The 27,891-nt window shown below is 33.8% G+C and overlaps 1 protein-coding gene across 2 annotated transcripts; it reads right to left on the bottom strand.

Moving 5' to 3' along the window:
- Positions 1 to 584: 584 nt before the first annotated feature.
- On the bottom strand, positions 585 to 27,304 carry LOC111037568 (rho GTPase-activating protein 20-like). 2 transcript variants are annotated; one of them, XM_022320220.1, is made up of 11 exons: positions 27,173 to 27,304; positions 13,822 to 13,941; positions 11,354 to 11,452; positions 10,881 to 11,048; positions 10,518 to 10,741; positions 6,619 to 6,745; positions 5,425 to 5,699; positions 4,429 to 4,603; positions 3,432 to 3,703; positions 3,015 to 3,307; positions 585 to 2,591 (listed from the first exon to the last, which is right to left on the bottom strand). In XM_022320220.1, exons 1-11 carry the CDS (start codon positions 27,191 to 27,193, stop codon positions 1,336 to 1,338), a joined length of 3,030 nt encoding a protein of 1,009 aa, XP_022175912.1. In that variant the 5' UTR covers positions 27,194 to 27,304; the 3' UTR covers positions 585 to 1,335. The 2 variants fall into 2 exon arrangements, with proteins under 2 accessions (XP_022175912.1, XP_022175913.1); XM_022320221.1 differs by lacking the exons at positions 10,518 to 10,741; positions 10,881 to 11,048; positions 11,354 to 11,452; positions 13,822 to 13,941; positions 27,173 to 27,304 and adding an exon at positions 7,651 to 8,035.
- Between the last annotated feature and the right edge of the window lie 587 nt (positions 27,305 to 27,891).

The raw sequence follows: 27,891 nt of genomic DNA, 5'->3' as shown, positions 1-27,891 counted from the left end.
AGCTTCAATTATTATTTAATTACCCATAAATAAAAAATAATTAATAAATTTATTTTCTCTAGTAACATGTAAATATATAAATTTTTGTGAGACATATGTCATAAGTAATATTGTAATTCAAATATTCAATATTATATTTTTGATTTTATTCTGAAAAAATTTCAAATTTAACCAATAAACAATGATTAAACAAAATTACATGTAATTTATTATTTTCATTTTAAATGGACATTGGAAAATAAAGTGTTTTTTTTTACACAATAATAATATAATAATAGATTATCAATCATTTCAAGTAAACATTAATAATGTTTAATAAAAACCAATGAAAATGTACAAACAAAAATAAATAAACACTTACAAAACTTAACGATTTAACATTTAAATGTTACATCATAAAATATAGTTTATAAAATTTGTCATAATTATATATATAATATATAATTACGCAGGGTAAAAAATAAAATATTTGTGTCTTTATCGATGCACAAATTCAGTAATTTTATATACTAATTTTAAATACATTGTATAATAGGTTTTCATAAAAAATTAATTGTTACTTCGGTATAGTGTGCATGGATACATTTTTTTTTAGTCTTATGCGGTAAGATAAATTATTAAATCGAAACATAAATTATAACTTTATAATAATACGGTACTGTACATAACTTAAATCACAGTGCTTCAGAATGTTATTATAATCTACTTAATCATAGTAATAAGTATAGAATTTTTAATTTTGACATTTTGAAGGTATTAACATAATATGTTATCGTAGTTTAACGACACTGGTATTTTGTGTGTGGATACGACATTTGTACTTGTGAAATTCTTAACATAAGATTATTTGATCATTTCAATGAGCACTTTGAAAATATTTCACTTATCATACGTATAATGTATATGTAAATAAAAAAAAGAAATTAAAATTAATGTACTTTCAGTACTAGACAATGTAAAAAAATACTCAAGCTCGTATATGGACTTAAAATATAATAATAATAATGTATATCAATCAGGAACATTTTATTGTAAAAAAAAAAAAAAAACAGCAATAGCATCCAAGCGCCCATCTTTGTTTTCAAGTTGACAGGTAACTTAAGTAGTTTTATACTTTATATTGTCAAGTGTATATATTATAATAATACAAATAAAAAATAATAATTAATAATAATAATAATAATAATAATAATAATAATATATACAAAACGCATGGACTGACAAATACTGCAACTCTAAAGAGGGATGGCGGGACGTAGGAGACATCCTAAGATGTACATATTATCATCAAATATTAATTCAAAAAGGGAGGGCCGAGACATGTACATCAGTACATCAGACGTAAGACTCCTCGTCAGCGTATGTCCTGGTGACGACGAATCGCTGCTGCTGAGCCTGACTGCACTCGCCCAGGTAATACGAGGTGATGGGAGCACGGCGGTTGGCTGGTGGCGGGGGCCGATACGGCGGAGGCGGTGGCAAGGACCGGGACCTGGCAGCGGCTACGGCGGCCTTCTCCTCTTTGCGCTTCAACCGGCCGCGGAGCCGGACAGTGCCATCCGCGTGCGCAACCGGTGGCTGGAGCGGTTGATGTTGCCTGAGCTTAAGCGAGTCCGCAGCCACCTCATTTCCGCGGCTGTTGCTCCGGGACACGTGCGGCGTACAGTCTTCGTCGGACAGGGTGCTCGAGTCCTCTTCGTTTTCTCCGTCGCAACAGTTTTCCGCCGGAGTAGTGGCAGCGACGTTTGTGGTGGTGGTGGTGGTGGTAGTGGCGGTTGAGGTGGTGGTGGCGGTGCCCGTAGTCGCCGCGGTCAACTGTTGCTGGTGGTGCGGTTGCTGTTGCTGGTGTTGCTGTTGATGGTGCTGCTGTTGCTGAAGATATCGCCTACGGTCGACCACCTCGGCCGACCTCCGGACTGGAGCGGCCGTCTGCGACTCGTCCTTGCGGTAAGGCGTCACCGGCTGTAGTACGGGTTTGATGGTCAGTTCAGTGTTGTAGTTGTTCGGGTGCAGCGACTCGACAACTACTTCCGACTTGATCACTACATCGTAGTAGTCAGCCGGAGTCATTTTCCGGTATTGGTCCTGTTGCGGGGCCAGAGATATCCGGTTGTTGTTGTTGATGTTGCTGCTGTTATTGTTGTTGTTGTTGCCGGACATTTGGACGGGCTTGCTGCGACGGGGCGGTGTGGGCGGCGGCACGCTTCCATCCAATACGGACTCTTCGGAAGCACTTCGGCGGACCGCCTCCTTGCTGGCCGCGGCTGTTAAACGCTTGGATCGCTGTCGGAACCAGGCCTGCCGCTGGAAGTTGGCGTTTTTCCTCTCCTCCCAACCAGGATACACGCGCACGTATTCACCCGGCATCGATGGTACGGCAGTGGCGGACACGGCGGTCTTGGCAGAGAGCGACTGGTCAAACGCCGGGTCATATCCACTTGAGCTGGTTGATCCACTCTCCTCCTCGTCTGGCGTGTACAGCTGTGAGTCGGACATCGTCAGTCCAGAGTCCCGGCTCAACGATATCTGATCCTTCCTGGGGGGCGGGCTCACTTCCAGGCTGTCTATAGAACTGTCGTCCCGTCTCATGGCTATAAATCAGATACGATACAATTATATTTAAAATAAAAAGTTTTCCACTGCGTTGTAATATGACGTGTCGAAGTCTACCACGCACAGTATTCTAGGCGAATGTCTAACTTCTAATTATAATTCACTATATATTTGTATTATGTATATTTATTTATAGTATTTAGTAATAAAAAAAAAAAATATGAAATAATCTAGCTAATATTTTGGTAGGTATTGGTGACATTATTTGTCGGCTTTTGGAAACTCGGCGAAAAAAACATGATACAGATATTACATTGAAACCGAGAAGGTCTAATAGGGGAGGATGTGCACATGAAGCGAGCATAAATTATTTAAATTAAGAAATGGGTCGAATACACGCCCCTGAAGTGCATCTCGTGATCAGTAGTTAATAGTTATTGGCATGTTTGCAGCACACTTACAGTCAGATTCTTCGGTGCCGGAATCCCGTGGGTCGCCCAGGAGGTTCGGCACGTGTGGTCCACACAGCAGTTCGCAGTGGGTGATGAGTATTTCGACCAGTGCGGGTACGGTGCGCAAGTCTTCGGTCGGACACATGGCCGGCGAGTCGGACCACAGCAGGGACGGTCCAACACACACGCCCAGGTTGGCCGCCGACATGAGGTTGTGCGTGGATCGCCGAGATATGTGGTAGAGTACGCACAAGAAGTGGCACAGTAGATGATAGTTGGGTCTGGGCAACTGATCGATAATCCTGCAGGGAAGAGAAAAATGGAAATCATTATAAATTATTCCATAGTTCAATACGTTTAATTACAAGAAGACGGCCGGCGTCGTAATAATTATATAGTTTTGTTACATCAATAAAACACACTCACGTTTTGATTCTAAAAAGTTTCGTGGGTAGGTTAGAACAGTCCAGAGCTGATCGCCATTTCGGGAACAGGCTGGTGCACAGTAAAGGGTCGGGCAACGAGCGCAGCATGTCTTTGAACAAGGCCGCGGTAACTAGCACAGGAACGTTCTCCAAACAAACGTCCTCACAAACGTCCATTTTCTCGCGGAGTTCGCGGACTAAACGGGCGTTTGCGGACTTTCTAAATATACCCTGGGTGAACGGTCCTTTGGAGAAAATTTGGTGTAACATGCCCTATAAAATATTAAAAAGTAAAATGTTATTAGATTGTATAGATAGGCTATAATAACGTTGCACGATAATTTTTAAGTACCTGTACTTTATGAGGTATTATTATATTTAACAACAAAACTATTATACACACGATTATATAATATTATATTAAACAAATTGTATTATATTCATATTTATACTAAACCACTAATTCATCGCCATAATATATTTAATTATATTACAGCTATAACAACCGGTTTAAATTCTGTTTATTATATTTCAACATTTGGTAAAAATAGTTTTATTGTTTATCGTTATTTAATTATTATTTTGTACCAAGTGAAAAAACCATTAAGAATTGATGGTTAAAATATCTAGTTGGTTAGGTACCTTATTATATTCAAATGTCAAAAGTCGAATTTTATGACGAAACGTGTACAAATTATAAATAATAAAACTTTCTTATAATTTATATATTATGTGACGTAAAGTTAGTAGCAACCAAATATGATTTGTAGGTACACAATTGTTCTATGTTAAGATAAAATCAAACACATTTTAGGTACGAAGTACCTAACAATCAATATTATGTATTAATACACTTTAAGTTAATAGTGTGAGAAAATGTGTATTATAAACGTTTCGTCGACAATCCAATTACGAACGCTTGAGTCACACTCAATTCAAACTCCTAAATAATATTTTAAATACACACCACTATCAGTTTGTAAATATAATATACTAACCATCACTGGCTTAGGAAGGTTTTCTCCGTCGCAAATTCTATTCAGTGGTACACCAAACAAATTGCCTCCATTCTCTTTGGTTGGAGTTTTCTTAAACACCTGGCCAATTTTCATACGACTAGAAGACTTTTTTGGCGTCTTTTTGTTCGTTTCATTTTCTTGAGATTTTACACTCCTGAAAAATAGCAAACATAACAATCATGATATTGTGACATTAATTATTTACATATATTTCGGTTCGATGAAAGAAAAACACAGGACTATTGCAGCTATTAATTAGGTAGTGCATTTAGTTTTTTTTTATTAGGCAGACATTAACCCCGCCGATAAACGTCAGTAAACAAATACAAATGTCATCTTATCAATATTGATTTTTGATTGCATACTGAGTACACGATCATTAGAAAAAAAAACAAATATGTTCACCTGCGTTGGGTACAGATCGTTAACATTGTTTTATCATCAAATACGAAGAAAAATATTGTCACTTAAACCGAGATTAAAACGAAATAATAAAAAATAAATGTTTAAAAACCGTAAGTAACACGAAAAAAACTAATATTGTTCGACAAAAAACAGAAAACATTACACTTGCGTTATAATATTTAATAACTATACACATTTCACACACGTGCGTATGAGGTACACTCTGCACGAGCGTACATAATACATATAAGAGCGAACTTTGTTCGACGACTCGACCATTATGCTGTATTGCTATCACGGTCGGTAACATTAAATAATAATTTATGATAAGTGTAGCCGGTGTATATTTGTTTATTTTTAAAATCGAGGGATTTCTCATGTTACGTAATTTAAAGTGACGATAATAAAATAATAATAGGCATAGGTAGGTAAAAAAAATAATATAGATAACGGTAGAGATGGATAATTTTACGGGTAGTCGGGCAGATGTACCAATAATACAAAACTAAATAATAAAACTAAAAATACATAATAATCGGTCAGTTGTGTAGTGTATTTCCGACGACATACCTCAAAATGAAATGACACCTGGCCAACGGGTCGTGCACGTTGTTGCAGTGGTCCAAGTCAAACCCTTCCTCGGCGCTAAGTCCGTCCCGCAGGCAACTCAACTTGACGGAATACGGTTTTTCGTGACCAAACAGTGGATAAGGCGGATCTTCGCGTGGCGTCTTGGCCCACAGCTGATACTGGCTAGGGTCCGCATCTCTCATCTCCAAGTGATCCAATGCAATTTTTACGCAGTCTTTGGCGCTCTCGTCCGGTCCGATGGCAAACGTCTTGCACTATAAATATATAAACACATATAAATATATAATATAATATAATATATATTTAGGATATCAAATAGGAGTGGTCAAACCGGTAGGCGATCTTTTATTTCAATATTTATAAAAAAATTAAACGACAAATTATTGTTTTTTTTTTCATAAAGAAAATAATGTGAATAATAATAATTTTTTTTAAATTTGATAAAATATGAACATTTATTCAAAATTTTTTATAACAAAATTATTTTTTTTTTATCAATAAAAAAAAAACTAGTGAAAGTAAATACTGTAGGCAGGTACTTATAAAATGGGCTTTAGGCTAAGATAAAATATTTAATTAAAAAATATGTTCAAATGTTGATTAACAAAAATTGTTCAGGTAATTATTATTTTATGATAGAGTTGTCTCAATAGTTTTTGGCTTTAATGGCTATTCATCGTGGGGTTGTAAATATAACCCCACGATATTATATATATTTGATGAACTAATAAAAAAACCCGATTTCGCTAAAATTATTAACTTTTTGGCCCGTTTTTAATCAACAAATCGATGAAAAATATTTAAATTATGTTTTTATTAGTTAATTTGTATGTTAAGAAATCAGTCTCATCCATCCTTATGACAAAATCGTTTGATCGCCACTGGTTACCAAGATGTGGTTACATCAGTTTAGACGGTGTGTAAATCTGCAGTGAACTACTCAACTATACTGCCCCGAGTCATGAACGCTATCGTACATATTATAGGTAACAAAAAACATTGATAACACGCCATCTATACAAATTGTACATATCAACTCCATACACAACACAGTAAAATGTGAACCCTGATTTACTGTAATAAGGTAATATGCACAAATGAAAACTCGGGTGTGTATTATTTTGGGTTTATAAATATTTATTATGCTACGGGACATAGGAAGTAGACACTCACGTATTCTATGCCAGTGTTGAGATCTTGGTAAAACACTTGGACGTTGGTTGTCGGAGGATCTTTACGAATTTCTTCTTGCGATTCTTCTGCCAATTTCGACCACCACAAGTTTCTGGTAGCTTGGGTACTAATTAAAATACATTAAACAATACAAAATTATTATCATAGTTATATATTACTAGATGCGACGAGAGTATATATACCTAAGCGGTATTTATTGTACATGACAACGATCCAAGATCTATATAATATATATTTTGTACTTATAAATAAGCTACCTATATGGCTATACAATTTCATAAACAGATTCCATTGATGAGGAGGTACTCGTATTATATTAAAGTAAAGCACATAATCCGACAAATATTTATTATTTTTATCCTAATTCGATAAGCAACACCGACGAGCGTTTCTGGAATTGTATAGGCGCCTGGCGCTTAAGACACATAATTTCATTGCTAATATTATATTTTTTTTTAAACCATATATTATATTATACATATCTAATAGACGTTATTTCTGTTAGATAAGAACGAGTGGAGATTAACCATTTTATGTGCGCACGCAGACAATAGTTTAATTTTCCAAATTACTCACGTAGAGCTTATTTCTTGCAATTTGTTTTAATCATCATTTTTTTTTGTTTAAAATAGAAAATGTTATCAATTTAAATCTTCGCATAAATAAATAATTTATATAAAATAAATCAGTTTGCTAAAATTCAGCATGCCTTAAAAACAACGATAATTACTTAAAGTATAAATACATTAATTGTAAATTATTATCGTATCAAATTATTTAAAATAGGTATACTAATTAAATTCAATACGAATGAATGCGTATGCATATTTTTATCAAATTATTCCACTTTTTTTTTAAAAGCTATTATACATTCTTTCGACATAAATCATAACTCTAATAAGTAATTTATTTTGTATTAATATAAAATGTAAAAATATTAATTGACCTACTATACACGATTTGTTTAAATATAATAATTATTAGTTATTTGATGAACAAAAATGTACTTACGAATCATTTTCTCCATAGCGATTTTTGTATTTAAAACTACCATTACTATTCCAACCACTTTCCACACCGGGTATTAAAAGTTTAAAACGAAGTTTTTCATCATATCTCAAATTAAAATTAAATAAAGCGAAAAACTTTTTTATGTACCTAAACATAATTTTTATCCCGTGTCTGTATAATGCATTAGTTGGATGATGTGATTTGACTATCATATTTTCTCGTAAAATTGTAATCATGCATTGAAACACGTACGTTAAACTTCTTTGAACGTATTCGGAACACTGAGCGTTCAAACTTCAAATTAGATACCTACTGATATAGTACCTATATTGTTTAAGCAAACAATATGTGCATATCATACAAAACGTACATAATAGATAACGATATAAGAGAGGGGACTACCAGGTAATTATGTTTTTGATAATTTATAGAAAAAAACGTTTTAATAAAAAAATAATATACCTAAATATATGTAGGTACTAGGTACGTAATAAATTAAATTAATTATTGAACAGGTACACACTATACAGTAATAAGTATTCTATTTACATTAGTGTATTATTAATAGAAACAAGCTAATCGATATAAAATAGAAGAATCGAAAATTCGAAAAATTGATTATTTCACTGTAGATTAAGATTGAGTTATGGGATATTTTAATAAAATATAATACATTACAAGCGGATGATTTATGAAGAATTCAACGTCGAGATCATTTATTTATTGACCTCTGCTACAATAGTTATAACTTATAATATGCTTTACGTGTCTGGTAATATTGATTTTGTCGAATTACTATTTATTATACGTTATTTGTAAGTGGTAAGTCATAACGAATTTAACCTTAAAGTATCATACTTACTAACAGCTATGAGGTCGCCTAATTTTATTTCGCCAAATATTTGTGACAACCGGTCTAGCGTGTGTGTAGGTACCATTATTAATATTCCTGCGCAGACGTAGATCGTCGTCGATAAGCTCGGGCGAGTTAGTGACAAATTACCGCTTTTAACTCGTTCGAGCAAACGGTCATTTTAGTTCCGTATCAACGACAACGACCACAACAAGTTATTGATTTCCCACGATCGGAGAAAATTATTATTATTTTTTAAATGTATGATACCAGGTGAGATAAGAGTACCTATAATATACATTATACACTGTCCGCTTATCAATGAGTTGGCGGCCAGTTTATAAAAACAAATATTACCTATACCTATTGGCTATTATACATAAAATATTATATGGAAGTAGTATAGGAAATGTATATAAGTATAAGCGGTTGCAAAATATCAAACGTAAATATTATTATGGTACAACATGCAGTCAAATGAATGAAAACATGATGAAAGTTTCTAAACATAATAATTACAACGATTATTTTTATTCGTTTCCTGTTATTATTTTTTTGAACAATTAAAAAAACCATGTATGAGTGATGTACACTTCAAAAGCTCGACCTATACGCTTGTTCCCTGTGAAAATTTCACACAATTATATGTCATTATTATTATATATTGCGACCAATTGTCAAGGACGCGACCTTAGTATAATTAAACACGCAAGAAATGCAAACGACATGGGCGATAATTTTATTTTATGTGTTAATTTTGTTGTTGTTGACTATTCGACAGTTTACGATATTTTAAAAGAATTTTTTTTAAGAATAAAATAAGATTTTATTTTGTAATCAGATCTTAATTACGACTTAATTATTACAATTTTATTTGGAAACAACACGAAATTGCGCTAAATCTTGATTACTCGGATAGTCGCGATAGGTTAATTTTTATAAACCACCAGATACTTATTCAATTTCATTAGCTACATTGGCAATATGAAATATTAGTATAAGAGGTGAAGGGATGTTTCTGCCTATACCATGTCCACAGTTAACTAATGGCGAAACTATAGTGAACTAGTAATTGAGATACATGTTATCAAAAATTTGAATGAAGAATCGTAACCAATAACTATATAGGTATTCTGGGAATGCATAGCGGCTTAGACAAATTATCACCATGATTGCCCATGAAAACAAAGGCGTATTTGTTATTAACATATTAGTATATAAACATAAAATATTTGTATACAAGTAGTATACAAACATACATTTTTGTTTGCAGATTTTTGATGGGTGACAACTTATTATGTTACGCATTATATTGTTTCAAACGAAATTTAAATTGCTAGTATATGAAATTTATGTACCGTAACATTATTGAATAGCAAGCATGAACATAGTATTAAGTATAATTTACGTGTAGGTACTACCTATACTATACAGTATGTCAGTATATACTAGTAGGAATAATACTATATGGATGTATATACTGTATATAGGTAGGTATAGGCACCTACTCGATATTTTATTATGACGTCATCCGTGACCTATACACAATTTAATAAAAATTATTGTTCATCGTATAATGATCATATAGCTATGAGCATACAATAATATATACCCGTGGGTATAACAATAGGCCGTTTTTTGTCTAATTAAGAGCTGCGTTTATGTCGGCAACCTATACGTGTGTATATACACTTTACTATATTATGTATGTGTACCGTTAGCGAACCTCCTTTTCCGATATACAATACCGTTTGTCCCAGTGAGTTCTGGTGATGAGCATATTATGATTATTATTTGTCGATGCGCTTATAGAAGAGAACAGATTACATATATTTTGGACCGTTGTCGTACAATGTGGTCGGTTCAAAGACCCTCTTGCACTAATGATAAAGACCCGAGTACGTCCCCCGCTGAGGGACCACATCCCAAGTAAACACAGCAGTAAAATAATCATGGACACCCGACGAAGAGACCAGTTATAACGCATACGATGCATACGAAAATAGGTACTAACCTGAACACTGCCACATAGTTTGTGGTCGGCCATCCGATGACGAAAGACGTGTCCGAAGACTTGGGAATTTCGGCAACTTCGTCGATTACCGCCGGCGATTCGTTGAGCCAAATCTCCGATATCCTGACCTTGTCCTTAAGTTTAAAGTTACTACCGGATTTCGCTTTGGCCACCAGCAACAGGTCGTTGAATAAAAATAAATGACGTTCCTGACAATGCACACCCTACACCAATACACAATAGGATAACATTATTTAGTATTGCATTTATGTGTTATGCAGTTTAGACTATAATATTATATAAATACGACTATAATAAAATACAATATGTATTTTATATTATATAATAATTGTTATTATTTACATTAACGAATTGGACGGGAGTTTCCATTATAAACTTCCTCGGGCTATCGTTTTGGATTTTGTTGGGAGTCGAAGGGGGCGACTCCGATCGTAGCGATTTCGACGACAGAGCTCTCCTTAGAGCAGCTGTACCGGTTCCTCCTCTCTTCCGAATCAATCCTTTCATCTTCTAAACAACGAGAAAAAAACATTACAATTATCTAAGTAGACTAAAAAAAATTCCGAATTAATATGAGTTATAACTTAGAATAATATAAAGTAAAATAAAGCGTACATCTATGACAGTTGGTAGTTAAAACGTCTTATCAGATACAAACATTACATAATGATGCAATTGATATCGTCATTAGTTTAAATATTAAACAGCAAATAGAAAGTTGTTGACAAAACTACAAAAGTGTCATTGTTCTATAATAAGTATACACATCTAATATCTTATTTCGATCGTTTGTATTGCAAAATTGTTAAGCTTACCATTGTGAGGGCTTCTTTGTCGTATAATCTGAGGAAATCGTTTGGGAAAACATCTTGAATTCGTTCCAAATCGCTTTGCTCGTGAGTACGTTTTACTGTCTGTAAAAAAAAAATATACTCATAAATAACGACAAATATTTGCAATATTATATTTATTAAATTTGTATTCCAAACAGCATATTTGATTCATAGTGTATAAACAATGACATTTTTAACACGAATTTAATTAGAAGTGAAATTAACAAAATGGAATTCAATCGCGATTGTTAGTCCCATTAAATAGAGCACTATATACCTATACACATAATCCTATACACATAATATTTCGTCGCCAGGAGCAAACTTTCATATGTATATGCATAAATGGTGTTAAAGCGATCCAAAAGTGTAAATAACACAATTAATAGACTGTAATAATATATATACAGTACGGGTGCCCGCTTGACGATTTTTTAAGTTGACTAAAAGCCGACGGGCATAATATATCTATTGCCGAAAAGTATAACCTGTGTTGATGATAGTTTTCCGTTCAAAATGCGTACGCGTCACTTTAAAGAAACATAGGTATCTATACATCTATATATTTATATTATTATTGCGCATTTGAAATATTTTTGTTTTAAGTACAAATAGAAATTTGAGAGCGTCGCGACAACCTGACAACTCTGCGTTCAAGTTTTATCGCTGTAATACATATACTTGATATAACATACATTATATATACATTTTTTATACATGCAATTCATTGTATGCAAATAATAGTAAGTAGAGATATTAACACCGTTTGTCATAGATATTTCGCGTAAGAAGATAAATATTATAAACGAAGATTATAATAACACGAACGTATGTTACATTATATGTGTAATATAAATTATATATATACATTCAGTATATGACTTATGATTTGTATATACACTCAACTACTCAAGTAATATAATATTGGAAATATTACACGGTCTTGAGGTGTTTTCTTAGCGATTTCGTAGTGTCGATAAATATGAATTGGATGGGACGCGAATAAAAGCGGTTACAATAAATACATAATATTAATATAGTTCGTATACACCTAAACCTACCTACATCTACGATAAGGCGAAAGATAGATTTTATGCTAACGATAAACATAGCTGTCACCGCAAGTTAAACGGTCCGTACAACTTTTAATAGTGTGATCTGCAATTATATGGTATTCGTGCAGATAAATGATAATTATAATATTGTACACATACATAGTGAACAATGTTATAATATTATCATACAAAAAACGTATAATATTTACCCGCGTGGCATGTCATCTTAAAATAGAGGCAAACGATAAAACAGGATTGCAAATCGTTTTTTAATCGGGAAAAAAGTGTTCAAAAGAGTAATTTTCTAAAAATCGCTAATTCGTTAAAATTATGCTTATATTCTCGCTGAAGTCTAATCTCAACGCCTCTTCGCAGATATGAATTGCAAAGTGGTGAAACACGCGCGGGGGCACAAGACCAATATGGTCATTCTACCATTTCACTGGACCGGTACGCGCACCGGTGTGTCTCTACCTTGGCACATTTAGCCCCCGTACAAATCCGTTACATAGGTAGGTCGTACTACACGTACTATATATTAATATATTATTAGTGTGTGTGTGTGTGTGTGAGTGTGTGCATAAGTGTATTATATATGCAGCCGGTCTAGTGCGATTTATCGTATCGGTTTTGGGTGTGGTTTTGGCCGCGGCAATCGGTGTCATTCACACCTATATAAAGTCGTATACAACTATGATCGTTTGGCGAGCGAGCGGTGTTTTAATGATAATTAATTATATTATATTGTTTAAATTGGAGCGATGGCGAAACCGTAGGAATACATGCACGTTCAATGTAGACACACACACTTAATATATATGTTTATAACGTAGGTACTATTATACTACAGCGAACACCACCGCTATTCATCAATGGAGATTTAAAAAAATAAACGATATGTTATATTTTATACGCGGTGCACAGCAGATCCGTTTCAGACAGCTCCCATTGTGGTGGATATCGAAAAAATGAAATAGGTACAAGTGGGTCGTTTTTATTAAAGAAACGCAAGCGTATATTATTATCGGTTCAAAGGTCTACACAATGAGCGACAATTATGTACACGACCGAAAAAGATATATATATATATTTTTATTATTATTTACAATATAGTAGGCGAGAGAAAAAGTGATATGCTTCTTTGTGTCATGCTGAACGGACCGAAGAAAGTGGGTCTCCCCCGTACGTATATGATATATACGGATTATAATAAGTGCGGTGTGGACAATAACCGATGCAGTTTGTTTATCAGCAAGACCTACTCATTGGCGGCATCGATTGTATACGATATTCGACGAAAACGTAGTCAGGACTACGCCTACGGACGAGGGCGATTGAATGAAAATAATGATAGGAAAAAAAATACTCGAAATAATAATAATAATAAAAACTCACTTGTTTGACGGCGCTGCTTGCCATGCACAGATCGTGGTACTCGGCGCCTCTTCCATGTTCCGGTCTGGTCTCGTCCAATAAACTTTGGAAATACGTTTCGTATTGAGTCAGTCTCTGTACCTGTATTGAACAAAAATGTAAATGTATTAAGAGACGATGACCTTCGTTGGATATTATATTAATATATATGTAGGTACACAATATGTATAATGTAGGTGATCATAGAGAACCAAACTAACTATATAATATGATATATCGTCTCATATCGACCGTGAACTATACGTAGTGTTATTATTATTACATGTCGTACTATTGTGCGCAGAGCGTCGATACCTATATATCGTCCATTGATGGTGGAAATTGGAAATTATATATTAAGGAGACGTGTCAAACGGCAAAAGAAAACGGTGAAACACGCGGGGAGAAATATTATAATAAACTGCACAGGCATTTGCATATTGCAAAACAAGAACTAGGCATCGTAATTACTTCTGAAGGTTAGATCGTCTGCACATTATTATAATACTATTATTATTATTTTTTCGTTGATAAATCACACAATTTACAATTAATTCTCCTTATGTTGAACCGTTGTTATAGGCCCTCTGTAGCTGCAGCCACATTATATACTATATTATAGGTAGTATGTACAGTGTTCGTATACCCGCGCGCCATTCTCACATGTATACGAGCAATAAATCTACCGTACCCTATAAACTGGTATAATTCACAAACGGACGAGAGTAATTTTAACACAATGCGATAAAATGCAATTCATACGATTAGACCGATGGTGTTTGTCTACTTTGAATGTTTGTGGCAAGCTCGATATAATATTACATCGCAGTAAATATATGCTGCCAGTAAGTAGGCAGAGCGTATACTCAGTACGCCGTACTGGCAAGTTAACGACTATCGTTCTATTATCGAAGAAGAACCGTATTCATGTAATATACTTAAATCGTAATCGGTATTTCGGTAGTATATAGGTAAATATATATGTAAATATAATAAGATTACAAAAGCGGCTAAGAAAGTATTATGATGTATGGTGTATGGTGTATGAACAACTAGTATGTATTGACTATGTACCTACTTGTATTATGAAAATAAGTATTAACATTATACTAATTATTTACAGTATTTAACAATAGGATATAGTGGGCCCTGAAAATGGTAAGTTATGACGTTTTGTGATGTATCGAAAGAAAAATGTGGGTACAAGGACGCCCGCAGAAATATAATTAGCTCCCCGGGGGGTTAGGCCAAAGTCAAAAATCTCTGATAATACAGCACATATAATTTTTTTTCATCTTTAATCAGGTACTGAATATTCCTTAGAGTTTAAACTCAACATTTTGAAGATATCAAAAACCCTTTTATTTCGACATTCGACGTACACGAGTGAAAATAATTACTTATAAATAAGGAGTACAATAATTCTAAAAACTGAAAATGTTCTCATTTTCCAATAGGAATTCATCGCCTGTTTCTGGTTTAAATTGTTTGTTTAATTAAAATTTTAATATTGAAGTATAGCAATTTTCTGTTTAAGAACTGAACATTCAATTTTTATAATATTCAGAATTAAAGTTATTTAATCACATATTATATTCATGTTCGATAAATAACATAAAATTAATCGAAAATGTTAATATTGCATAATATTAGTGTACATTTATATTATCGTTATCAATATTTAAAATCGATATCATTTGCATAAAACAAAAATGTTTAATACCTTAAAGGAATAAAAAGATTCACCTTTTCCTTATGAACTGTTATGGGGTAGTGGGTGGAAACTGCACTAGCATTACTTCCCCACCCCATAATAAGAGTATCACTGTATTGCACGCGGTTACTCATCTGAGATTCTTTTTTCTTTGAAAACGTGTAAGTTTTACGAATAATTTGTATATATGTACATCTATACAGAATCTCGTAGTTACAGAATATAAACATTTATCTGATCTTAAACGGTTAGTTGCGAGTGAGTGCATATTACATGCACGTTGTATATTAAACCACTCATCGTTTACGTGAGACATTATCGCGCATAAAATGTATATACATATTAGGTATATATACCCGAAAAACCTGTAGAATTCTCGCACGAGCGTTCTTGGAAATCTGCGAGATACCTAACCTCCCCTCCTCTGTGTACGAATAATATACAAATGGACACTGTGTACATATTTGTAGTAACACGATACATCCGACAAGCTTCCTGCTGGGACACGGCGGGCGCGTCGAGAAACGTGACACTCGAATGGTCCCTAGGTTTTTGTGTAGGTACATCCTGTCGAAAGATTTTCATTTAACCTCCTGGCCCGGCCTTTGCGTATAGGCATCGTTCGACACACCGCTTACATTATTATTACTAACCCAACATAATATTAGAAACACTTATGGCCCTATCACTGTTATAATGTTATTACATTATAAGTAGGTATACATATTACATAATATATTATTAACACACTTGTAAATTTTTTTTTCAACGCGATGGGCATTATTTGATTCAATGTAATATTATTATATATAACATATATCCATACTTTCAATACGACGATACATTATAATACACATAAAACAATAATAATCGTGTCTAGTTCGTCAATTGTTTTGCGAATCGCGTCTTATTGCTACACCGTCTACCACCGTTTACATCTAGAAAACAATAATTAAAGTATGGACATTCACCCGAGTGGCCGACGATTGTGTTTCATCGTTTTTTAAGCATCGCAACTATATCGAGGGTTGTTTTCCTAGTCTGAACTCCGACCAACTCTATATCTTCCCGTATTTACGATTTATTGCAAAATCCATGGAGTATACCATGAACAAATATTATATATATTATTGCCCTTGAACCGTACCCGTATGCTGAACATATATAACGCTTTTTTTAAAACATATTTTCTTGTGTAATCAACACCGTAAAATTTCTAATAATTTCTCAAGGTGATCCTCCTAGACCCTCTCCCTAGCTCACGCCGGGAAAACTACTTGTAATTATCGCAATTAACAGATTTCAGAGGAAAATATAGGAATCGAGTTTGAAAAAATATACCACCTTTGTTATTTTAATACATCCTCTTTCATCATCCCGACAACTATTAAATAAAAAATAGTATACCCATTTAAACCGTTTTGTTTTCAAGTGATTAGTATAACTATAGTCTACAGACTTGTTACAACGATCTTTATATTTATATACCTAAATCGTTTCATAAAATATGCTAACTGCAGTGCATTAAGTTACATTGCGAACTGAACGCCTAAAAAACAATGCAATTTGGTGATACATATCTATAATAACCTTCAAAGTATTATTATTAATTATTATGCTTATAACCGACATGGGTAATATGGAATTGCAATGTTTTAATCGTGAAGTTTAATACCTTCAGTGTATTAAATTTTCCCAAGAATAATATTCATTCTAAATGTAATTACGGCAATCACAGTAATTTATATGAAATTTATGTAAGCTAACGTTGAAATTCTTTGTTGTGTATAGTACTGTATACAATGCACCTGGTTATAGAGGTTATAAGTTATAATTTGTATTTGAACAAAAAGTGGGTGTATACATATAATTATGTCACAAAAGATAAAACCATAATATTCTTGTACAAGAGTTGTTTATTAAATTAATTATTGATAATCATGCATTATTCAAATTTGTTAACACGATTGAATATAAAAATAATGTGTTGATTTAATTGTAATAGGTATTACTACGAGAAAAACGTTACATTTTAGTGCTTACACATAAATAGTTTAGTAATACTTAATGTAAAATATAATTTAAAATTTTACTTTTATGTTTTAATAGTTTTATTACGTCCATATATGTACATTGTGCAGTGTGAATTGTGATGCACGTACATATGCTATGTAATGTAATAAAACGATTACATACTTAAAATAAACATTTAAACAACTCATTTAAATAAAAAAATTTATATTCTTTACCTACACACCCGTAAATTAAATATTATTTTGACGGTTATCCAAGTTTTATCAGTTATGAAAAAACCAACAAGGTAGGTATTATTATTTATTATTCAATAATTTAAATACAAGACTGCAATGTTGGTACCTGTATGCCGCATACGCTATCATTGATTTGTATTCGTATTCACATAATATATACCAAAATATGTAAACAAACTAATATATCAAAATATGTACACGTGTTAGGTATCTAATTATATAGCACGTTGGAAAAAACGTTGTTAGCTACTCTAAATTATTGACCGAAAGGAGAGTTTCAGACTGTAGTAGGTAATTACAGCTAAAGAAGACGGAGGTTAGCTGAGGGTGCACACCTGATAAAATGAGAAAATCAAAGATGTTCAAAGAGAACCTCGGTATATCATGTTTCAACTATGATTAAAACTTAAAAACATTGATCCCCCGCCCCGAGTAAGAAAAATAATGTACCTACCATTATTCCAATTTGTATTATTAGTCATTGTTAACGATTTAATTCGAAAATTACATTTTGGGGTGGGCCGTGGCCTAGATGTCCTAACAACAGTACGCGCCACTGCAGTCTGCAGCTATAGATACGTAGTTAATAACGCGTGTCGCGTGTATCGGGTGATAATATCCTGCTCGGAGATGAAGTATAGAAGACTTCATATGTATAATCATTGCATCGGATATTATCGCATCGTCCCGGCTGTGTAATTAACCACGGAGGCGTTTCCTTATAGACAGTATAAAATATATTAGGTTTATAAACCGGTAGACTGGAACCCAATATATCTTCAGAGAAAAAACAAAAGAATCGTTGATTACGGGGGAGGCGACAAAATAAAATTATAATGAGCTCTTCTCCCCTCATGAATCAAAAACTTCTTCGTTACTGGAAGTAATTTTATATAACTTATGCCACCCGCCACCGCCGCCTTGGCCGACTGGGGGATGACGTTGAAAGGTCGCATATTTGCATACTGTAAATACATATAATACGTTGAGGTATATAACGGTTTACAGTATTATATATCGATGCCTATATATATATTATATACGCAAGCACCAGCCGCGAAACACCTGTGGGTCGCGAACCAGTTTGTGTCGAGATTTTTCCGTCCGCGCAACGCTTATTTCAGTGGCGTTCCGCAACGGGATGCACTCGTGGAATGTATGTATATACACGATAATATATATACGTTTATTATTATCATTATAATCATCATCATCATCTGTACTCAGTACACACATATTATACATCTGAACCGTTTTAATTCGAGCAGCGGCCGTTAAGTTTGTACGAGCAACTATAGGGTCTCGACTCCGAGTCCTTCCGACATAATAATAAAACGTACTTATAATCTATATTATATTATTTTGATATTTTACAACACGACATGTCGCCACTGTCGCGCACAGGGGGTGACCGCACCGTTATGAGCACGCGTTCCCGAAATCGACACGGCTCGAAAACAAGGTTATCAGCGGCGCCGCGACGTATAATAAACGGGGTCACCCGTGTGTCGAAAACGCGCGCGGATTCCTACGTCATGTAAATTAATGAACGCGCGTTGTTGCTGTTATTATTGTTAGCGCGCTTGTGTGAGTGTGTTACGGATCCTGCTTGCCTGGTGAATATTATATAGGTATGCATCACGGTTATCTACCTATATAATGTGATGATATGAATAGACGACTAATTCAAACACCGTAACCCGGTAACTGTACCTATATTTTATTGTAATATGGTTTCGTTATAATAATCATCATCATAGGCCTCGCGTGGACGTGGCGTCTCGGTTGTCGCAGAGACACTACCGTGGCCCCCGCTCAGTGCTGCAGCAGCCGTTTACGTCTTACCGAAATACAGGTAAAACATTATATTTTCAAATGTTTATGCACATGGCTTACTCGTCGAGAATAGTTAACGAATGCGGTCTTTTTAATCAAAACTCCCATTGCTATACACCGCGAACCACGACACGACAAATAAATCGTATGCTATGATACGAGTGAAAAATATGCGGATAGAACGATTCAAACCTGACCGGCCGTGTCTAAACATTATCGCATTAAAATCCAGTCGGTGTTTTTCGATTCGACAGTATTTATTATACAACACACACACACACAGACTGATGTTACATACATAATATTATATACTAATGGTGTAATAATTATAATAGCTGTACGGTTATTAAACTTCGCGCCTACTAATAATTCAAGTTTTAAAATAAATCGATTTGAAATGCGCGGTACCTACCGCTATTATGACAACCAACCGGGTTTAATGTGGTATCGAATATAACATTAGAAAAATACATTAAATTTATGGTTTATTTCCATGAAATTGATGAAATTAAATAATAATTAAATTACCAAAATACATAATTAGATAATACTTAAATTAATAAAGGAGCATTATAAAAAAAAATGAATAAGCAACATATTCATTTTTAAAATTATTTTATCAACGAAAGTAGTTGTTGGCTGTATAGCAATATCAGTATTAAGAGCAAATGGACCTTATATCACTCAAAGACTACATAAACAATATTATTCTCGATTGGAATATTTTGGATGCAGGTAAAAATGAAACATACGTTTCAGACAAGTCTCTAAAATAAAGAATTCAAAATGTTTTGAAACGAGTTACGTTCGCAAAACAGACAGGATATCACACAGCGCGCGTATAATATAATAGTAGGTAATTTTACGTATTCGTAAATGGCCATAAATCGACTGTTAAACGAATAAAAACTTCAAACGTCTGCGTATCTAATAATATTCAGACGGCGTCGGGAAGAGCAGTGCAATGGTGTTTATATATATTTTTTTGTTATTCGGCGGGCGTGCACGCATCACGAAAGGATTATAATATACAGGTACATGTATCGGCGCGATTATTATTATTTTTATCGTTATTATTATATAGGCACCTGCTGGCTGTAAGCCCGAATAATTACATATACATCATATATAGTATATACGTACAGACGTACTGTACATAAGTACTAGAATATATAGATATATTTTGGGTACGTGATTTACCCTCCAAGGTTAACGCCATAGATATATATATATATATATATATATATATATATTATAGGTAGTATACGCAACTGGCACGTTTATATTGTTATACGTATATTTCTATTTCTATTCCTATTTTCTTTTCTTTTTTTTGCGATTCGCCCGCGTTTCCTGTTAATTACAACGCGACGCTGCTCGTAAAAAGGACATGAACACGGCAGGCCGGACAGTATGTTTGTGTGTACTGTGTACCATGAACCTATGTATAATGCGAGTGTGTAGTGTCGTGTGTGTGTGTGTGTGTGTGTGCGGGGTAAGACTGCTGCACAAGCATAAAAGGAACCAGTCGTTTCCATGTTTGCGAAACGGATGTAGTCCTATAAAATACACACAAGGAACGTGCAACGTCGTCGCGTCTGCGGTGGATATATGGATGCTGTGGTAGTTTTCGTTTTCGCAGTTCCTCGCGTGTATAAATACTGCGCGGGGTTATAAGCTTCCTGTCGCCGGGAAGTCTGTTCTTCCCATGCGATCGCTAGTCACGTTATGACAACAGCACAACACCGTCACATAATACACAATAAAAATATATAAGGTATCGGTGTATTATATCCCAGTCGTATATATTTGTTTATGTTTTTGATAAGTATATAATAATATAGAATATTGGAAAATCGTATGATCGTTAAAAAATCGTAATACCCAGTCGTCATAAAAAAAATATTGTCCGACCGCATATGTTATTGAAGCTTCGCGATCCAGGCCGTTGCAAAAGGGAAATCACGCGGGCTATAATATTATATACATCGATATATGACCTAAATCGTTTCAGAGGGGACTTTGAGTTTAAATATACGACCGATTTATTGTATAACCGCATTTCTCATTGATGTATAATATAAATTAATATCCATTTGTACGAACCTACACGCGTTATATAATAATTGAGTTTGAATAAAAATTTAATTCGCCCTGGGCACAAGAAATTATTTACTTTGTAATTTTGTAGGAGCGCGCGCGAAATATCAAACAACTTTTATCTCGCACATTATTATACATATAATGTTCGAATGTTATCATGTATACGACAGACCCAGGTTCCGTGGCGGTGTTTCTTTGACCGATATATTATGTTTATACTGCACACATAATGATACAAACAAGTGTATTATGGATAATTATATGACGCACTTTTTATAAGCAAAAAATAGTTATCAGCAGTTTCAATATATATTTTTTTATTATGTAAACGAGCCGATATACAATAAGATCAAAATTTACAATTCTGTTAAGAATATATGTGGTTAATAAAAATTATCATCATAATAATGCTGTACAAGAAAATCGTATATTAATGTACGACGTATACATTATTTTTTTTAATACACTACAACTATTTATTCTATTCATCATAAATATATATATATATATATTATAAAGTATTATGAGTTATGATTTATTTCCAGTTGTCGGTTCTTTGTCGTTTTTATATTATGTCCCACGTATATCACACACACACACACACACACATTATACCAATATACCTATATTATATATTATGTGCAGTAAACACACCGATGGCAGTGAGCACGAATAGGGATTTACGCAATACCCTTTGGAGAGAAAAAAAAACTCCCCCGCGTCGCGCCTGAACAATGGATGCGTTCGTTTTTACCCTGAAGCCGTTTTCGTCGTTAATTATTCCTGTATAGAGTAATAGACTATGCAAGTCTACATTACGCAATAGGTTTTCGATTTCAGTTCTCACATCTCTCATCTATAATAATATTACATAGCAAACGAGGTCGTTGATATTATGACGTTTTCTCGCACAAACACACACACACACACACACCCGCGTGATATTATTACATATTATTATTATTATTATTACGACAACGATCATCGTCGTTTGCCGCCGTTAATGGAGCGTAAAATTTGTCTGGGCGTGTCCGGCTTTCAGTATAGGTACCTAATACATATTATGTATTGTACACTGAGGGTATCCGGACGACGTTGTCACCGGTCGTCCGGAACTCCTCTTACACGGACGGAAAGTGACGACGCGAGTGATGAAAGAGGGCTCATCACGTCAAAATGAAGACGATAATAATATTATTATAGTTCGCTGCAGACCAACCCATCTGTAAATATTTTTACAAACGAAATACGAATACCTATAGGCAAGCAGGCACGCAGGTACTACAAGTTACTTACGGCGCTGCGGGAAATATGATAATGTAAGAAAAACGGACGCTGATCGGGCTGTTTGTAGTTTGTTTAATTATAAGCAACCGTAACCGACTACGTTTTTGCATTAGGCATATAGGGATATAGGCATACCAACCGCAGTATAGTTATTACGGTCTGTTCGTCCGCGTGTCCCCACTTGAGGTCTAGTTGAAATCAATTACACTTCACTATATAGCAGTGTGGTTTAAATCGGATTTTCAGTTTAAATTACTTTAATATCAAGATAAAAAGGAAACAAAGTAGGTACATTTCATATATTATTATACAAATGCATAAACAAAAACGCGTGGTCAACCGCAATACGTAATATCAGTTGTGTTTTCTAAATAAAATATTTATTCGGTAGAATTATTATGCAAATAATGAATCTTTTTTTTTACCGAATTTGGGATGAAAAGAGTTGAAACTTCAGCGTCCAGTTTAGATTTTAAGTTTACGACATAATATTGGCTATTGGATTTTGACATATTATTGTTACCAATTTAACTATACCTATTCTAAAACTTGTTCTCAGGGTAGGCGTATCGATTTATGTACTCAGTTCAATTTTGTTACATCAACGAATTGTAGTACTGAATAATTGTTGCAGGTCGCAGGTGAGCTGTCGTTGACAATAAAGAAAATTCCAATGTATTCTTTGTCCCGGCAGGTTAATAGCTCGCGATATATGGGTACATTTTTATTTCCCAAGAATTTTTATTATTGCGAATCAGTCATTTGAATGAGTTGACTTTTCTTTCCTTTAACAATGTTATTTAGGAACATTATTATTTTGTGATAATTATTTATAGAACTTTTCTATAATACTATTATTGATATAATCGTTGATTTAATAATAGGCAGTATATAGATAGATGATATAATAAAATAACGTTGAATCAACATTGTATTTTGGCATTTTAAAATTATTACTTACCAACATATTATATTACATATATTTGAATAAATAATATAATTTTTATTTAAGTGTATGCACAAATAATATCTTTGTTGGCAAATTTACAAAATATTATTCATTTTATCAATTTTCGAAATTCTTTATTTCAAATAATTTCTTGTTGCTTTTAAAGTGTTGTCGCAAGTTTATTATTTGTGTTACAGTTTCGACTGCTCGTTTTTCTAATATAGAGTCGGAGTATGATTATGGAAACCTGTCGGTACTCGGTAGAGACTTCAACAGTCGTTATTATTGACGTCACTGAATGTGCACTAGCATTTTTCTTCGAACAGATGACACACCCGACATCGTACCCATGTATAATTTGGCAAAAAACGTGCGTGGGCTTTTAGTTTGTGTTTGGACATCTTCATCCAATATTTTTTTTAATAACTTGTTTCTGAAATTCCAAAAAAATCAATGCGTATCTAAATAATTAAATTGCGTCATGATGGGCGTCCAGTGAACAAAATAATTTCGGAAGTGAATTTTCTTGCGACCTGTTATGTAAATGTTACCGCGGGCTATTCATTAAAATATCCGTAAGAAATAATAACATTTTATAGTCAAGCAATACACCATATACACGTTGAATCGTTGATGGTGTTTTGAGATCTTATTTGAGGTTCGCTAATATTTTTTTTGAAAACGTTCGTAGAAATTAGGTAGGTACTGGATTCTTTTAGGATTTAGAGTATTTGTTTTTTTTTATAGAGATCGGTGGTTAATAGGCCTACCTACAAATTGTATAATATATAACAACATAAAAGTGTAATCAATTGTCTAACAGAAATTTCAAGGTCGGTTAATTCTACCTATATAAGGTGTAAATGTTTCACTGTGCATCCGTATAAAAACACGTGTTAATTGTTTTTATCATGAGATTTGGTAACATGTTCGTTGATCATTTTCCGGTTGCCTCATTAAAAAATACGAGCGTATTGTTTACGTAGCACTGATGATCACTGGACAAATAGTAAATGGTTAACATTTGATTGTAAATTCTAACACTAGGGCGAGGTCAAGGTTCATTGTGAGATGGAAGTTTTAGGTAATGTGTAGTATACTAGTATGTAACTATTGAGTTTTCATTCATTTAACGGAATTGTAAATAATATGCCATTTTTAATGTAGCTCCAGGCTTTTCTGAATGGTCTCCGATGGAAAGTAGAATCGACCGATTGCCAAACGTGGTTATAAGTCGGAAATTATGTAACAACATTTTGTTTAATCGCCAAAATACTTTGTCATATACCGGTTTTTATGCCGGCAGCTACGCATCTTAACACAAACATAGGTATAAATATTATTATCAGTTATCACATACACGAACAGGAAGTTTTTATTTGAAACATATGACTGGCAGACCGTGTGACTGTGTGAATTGGGACTAATTTTTGGTGTACCTACCTAATGCAAGTGTAAGCGGATTTATAAAGAGCATAAAATCGTTTCAAAATAATTAAATAATATATTAAATTACTCATTACTCATTATTATTTAATTTTCAAATGATTTGGCGTATGATTGGGTTTCAAATTTAGTCTTATGTAAGCATATAATTACTTATTATCGGACATACTAATTTATTTTGTGATATCCTTGAAGTGTCTTTTCAACTTCAGATTACCAAATAACATAGCGGTTTAGATGTACCATGTATGTATACATTGAGTCTTATGTCTACCGTAATTCAAATGTTTACCAAAATTTCCTACAAAAAAAAAAAAAAAATATTGAGTAGTTGGATTTTATTGATGAACTCATAAAAAAGGTTTTTGTGAAGTATTCTACCCTCGTCAGCTTGTACGTTTGTCCTTCAAAAAACAAGTGTTTTTAATCTTGGAACCTGCTACAAAGAAAAGACCCTAACCATTTTCCAGCTGACTGTTGACGACAAAGAATCGGTATGGTTTACTGACACATTGGTAAATGTACTGTGTTTGTTCCTAAGTAACACCCCTCTTTTAGACTTGAATAGTTACTTAATTACTTATACTCTCGGCCCTTGCTTATACCTAATTGGTGTGCTAGTATATATGATCACTGTATTGATATTATTATTACCTACTTAAAAGTTATAAATGATTAATTTACAAATAATAATAATGTTGCAAGTTTTATTACACCAAATGACTAGGTATTTCAATATCATACTGTTCGTAATATAGAATATTATTATACAATCATAAATTTATACCTAATGTATTAATTTAAATTGGTAGATGATCCACCTACTTAACAGGCTAAAAAAATCACATTCGACTATATAAAAACAAATGCAATACTCGGGTTTGACATTGAATTTCATACAGCTGCAAAAAGCAGATAATATGGATATTGAATACTATTGAGTATAATATAAAAGATCCTTTATAAAAGTATACATATAATTATATTTATTGATAAATTAGTTTTTTAAAATACAAAAATAAGAGTCAAGGCGTTGCAAATGTTAGAATCGCATTGCCACAAATCATGTTCTTTGGTCGACAATTTGTGAGGCGTATAGGTTATAACTTATAAATTATAACCAATTAATTCTTTGGTGCCATAAATTGGTTCGAGTTGATAAAAAGATAAAAATCAAATTCAGGGACGATTGCCTAAATGCTCAATTAGACCCTATCGTAAAACGACCATTATGATTTGGTATTTTGGTATTCGACGAATGGCGATTATCGGAGATAATGATCGATAAACATATTTTAAGTCGTCGCTGTAATTGCTGGTTACTTGAAATTCGAAATGTCGGTATGTTTTGAAAATTAGCTAATTATTGTGATCCCACCTGGCAGATATGTTCGAGGAATGGATGACTTGGGGCCATGTTATTTGGAAATCATCTACAACGGTCAAGGAGGTGGTGTAATGGTCGAAAACAAAATATGTCAGATACATGTGTTTCCTAGTACTCAATTATTTTCATGGTATAATTATATTATACTCAATTTATTGTTTACCCAAATGCTAGTGTGTGAGTTTATCGATTTAATGATATTTATAAACGATTAGTCAAAAACGAAGACATACCAAACAAGACACACACAATATGGGATAGTAATATAATCCAATATAATATGCGCAGAGAGAAATAGATAGAATAATCTAAAATTAATCTACAGACATTTTAAAACATACCGAATTCGTTACGAAAACCATTCGAAATACATTGTCGTTGAATGACTGCGGCACAGCAGAAATACACCGATAATCGATTACATCGTTTAATAATATTACGAATAACAACACGCACACGGGGTGAAAAGCAAATTAAAACACACAAGTATACACTCCGCAAAAAATCGCGACGTACAGATGACGCGAAATACGAACGACACGAGACGGATGGCACTCGAACTTGAACTGGCCGGCCGTGCAGTCCAGCACACTCCAGCCGCTTCCTCGTTGTACCGCGCGATGTCCTCGGCGCCAGCGCCATCTATCGGCCAGACCGGGCAAACGCATCTTGTATTTCGACGCATTTTTATTACACTTCAAAATATTAACATAATTCGTGTAATAATATATTATATTGTGCGTTTGTGTGCACACGTATATACAATATACAGCGCACACACATACTACTATGACCAAGACGAATGTGCGAAAATCGTCCGTTTTGCTCACCGCTTTTTACGTGCATAATAATAATAGTAATAATAGGTACTAATAATGGTAGGTAATAATAAAAACATAGTCATCGCCGTCATCTATTATTATGCAACTCGTAAAATTGACCGATTACCGAGGGGGTTCTGTATAATAATAATATTACCATATAGATATATTCCTATCTTCGGAAAGCCCTCGGGCGGCGGCGGAATAATCTAGTTTTTTTTTGCGAGGTAGAGGAAACA

This window comes from Myzus persicae, unplaced genomic scaffold, assembly GCF_001856785.1.
Source record: "Myzus persicae strain clone G006 unplaced genomic scaffold, MPER_G0061.0, whole genome shotgun sequence".
In the NCBI taxonomy this organism is placed as follows: domain Eukaryota; kingdom Metazoa; phylum Arthropoda; class Insecta; order Hemiptera; family Aphididae; genus Myzus; species Myzus persicae.
Note: the sequence above shows the minus strand (reverse complement) of the source record. Positions and strands in the feature narration are given on the sequence as shown.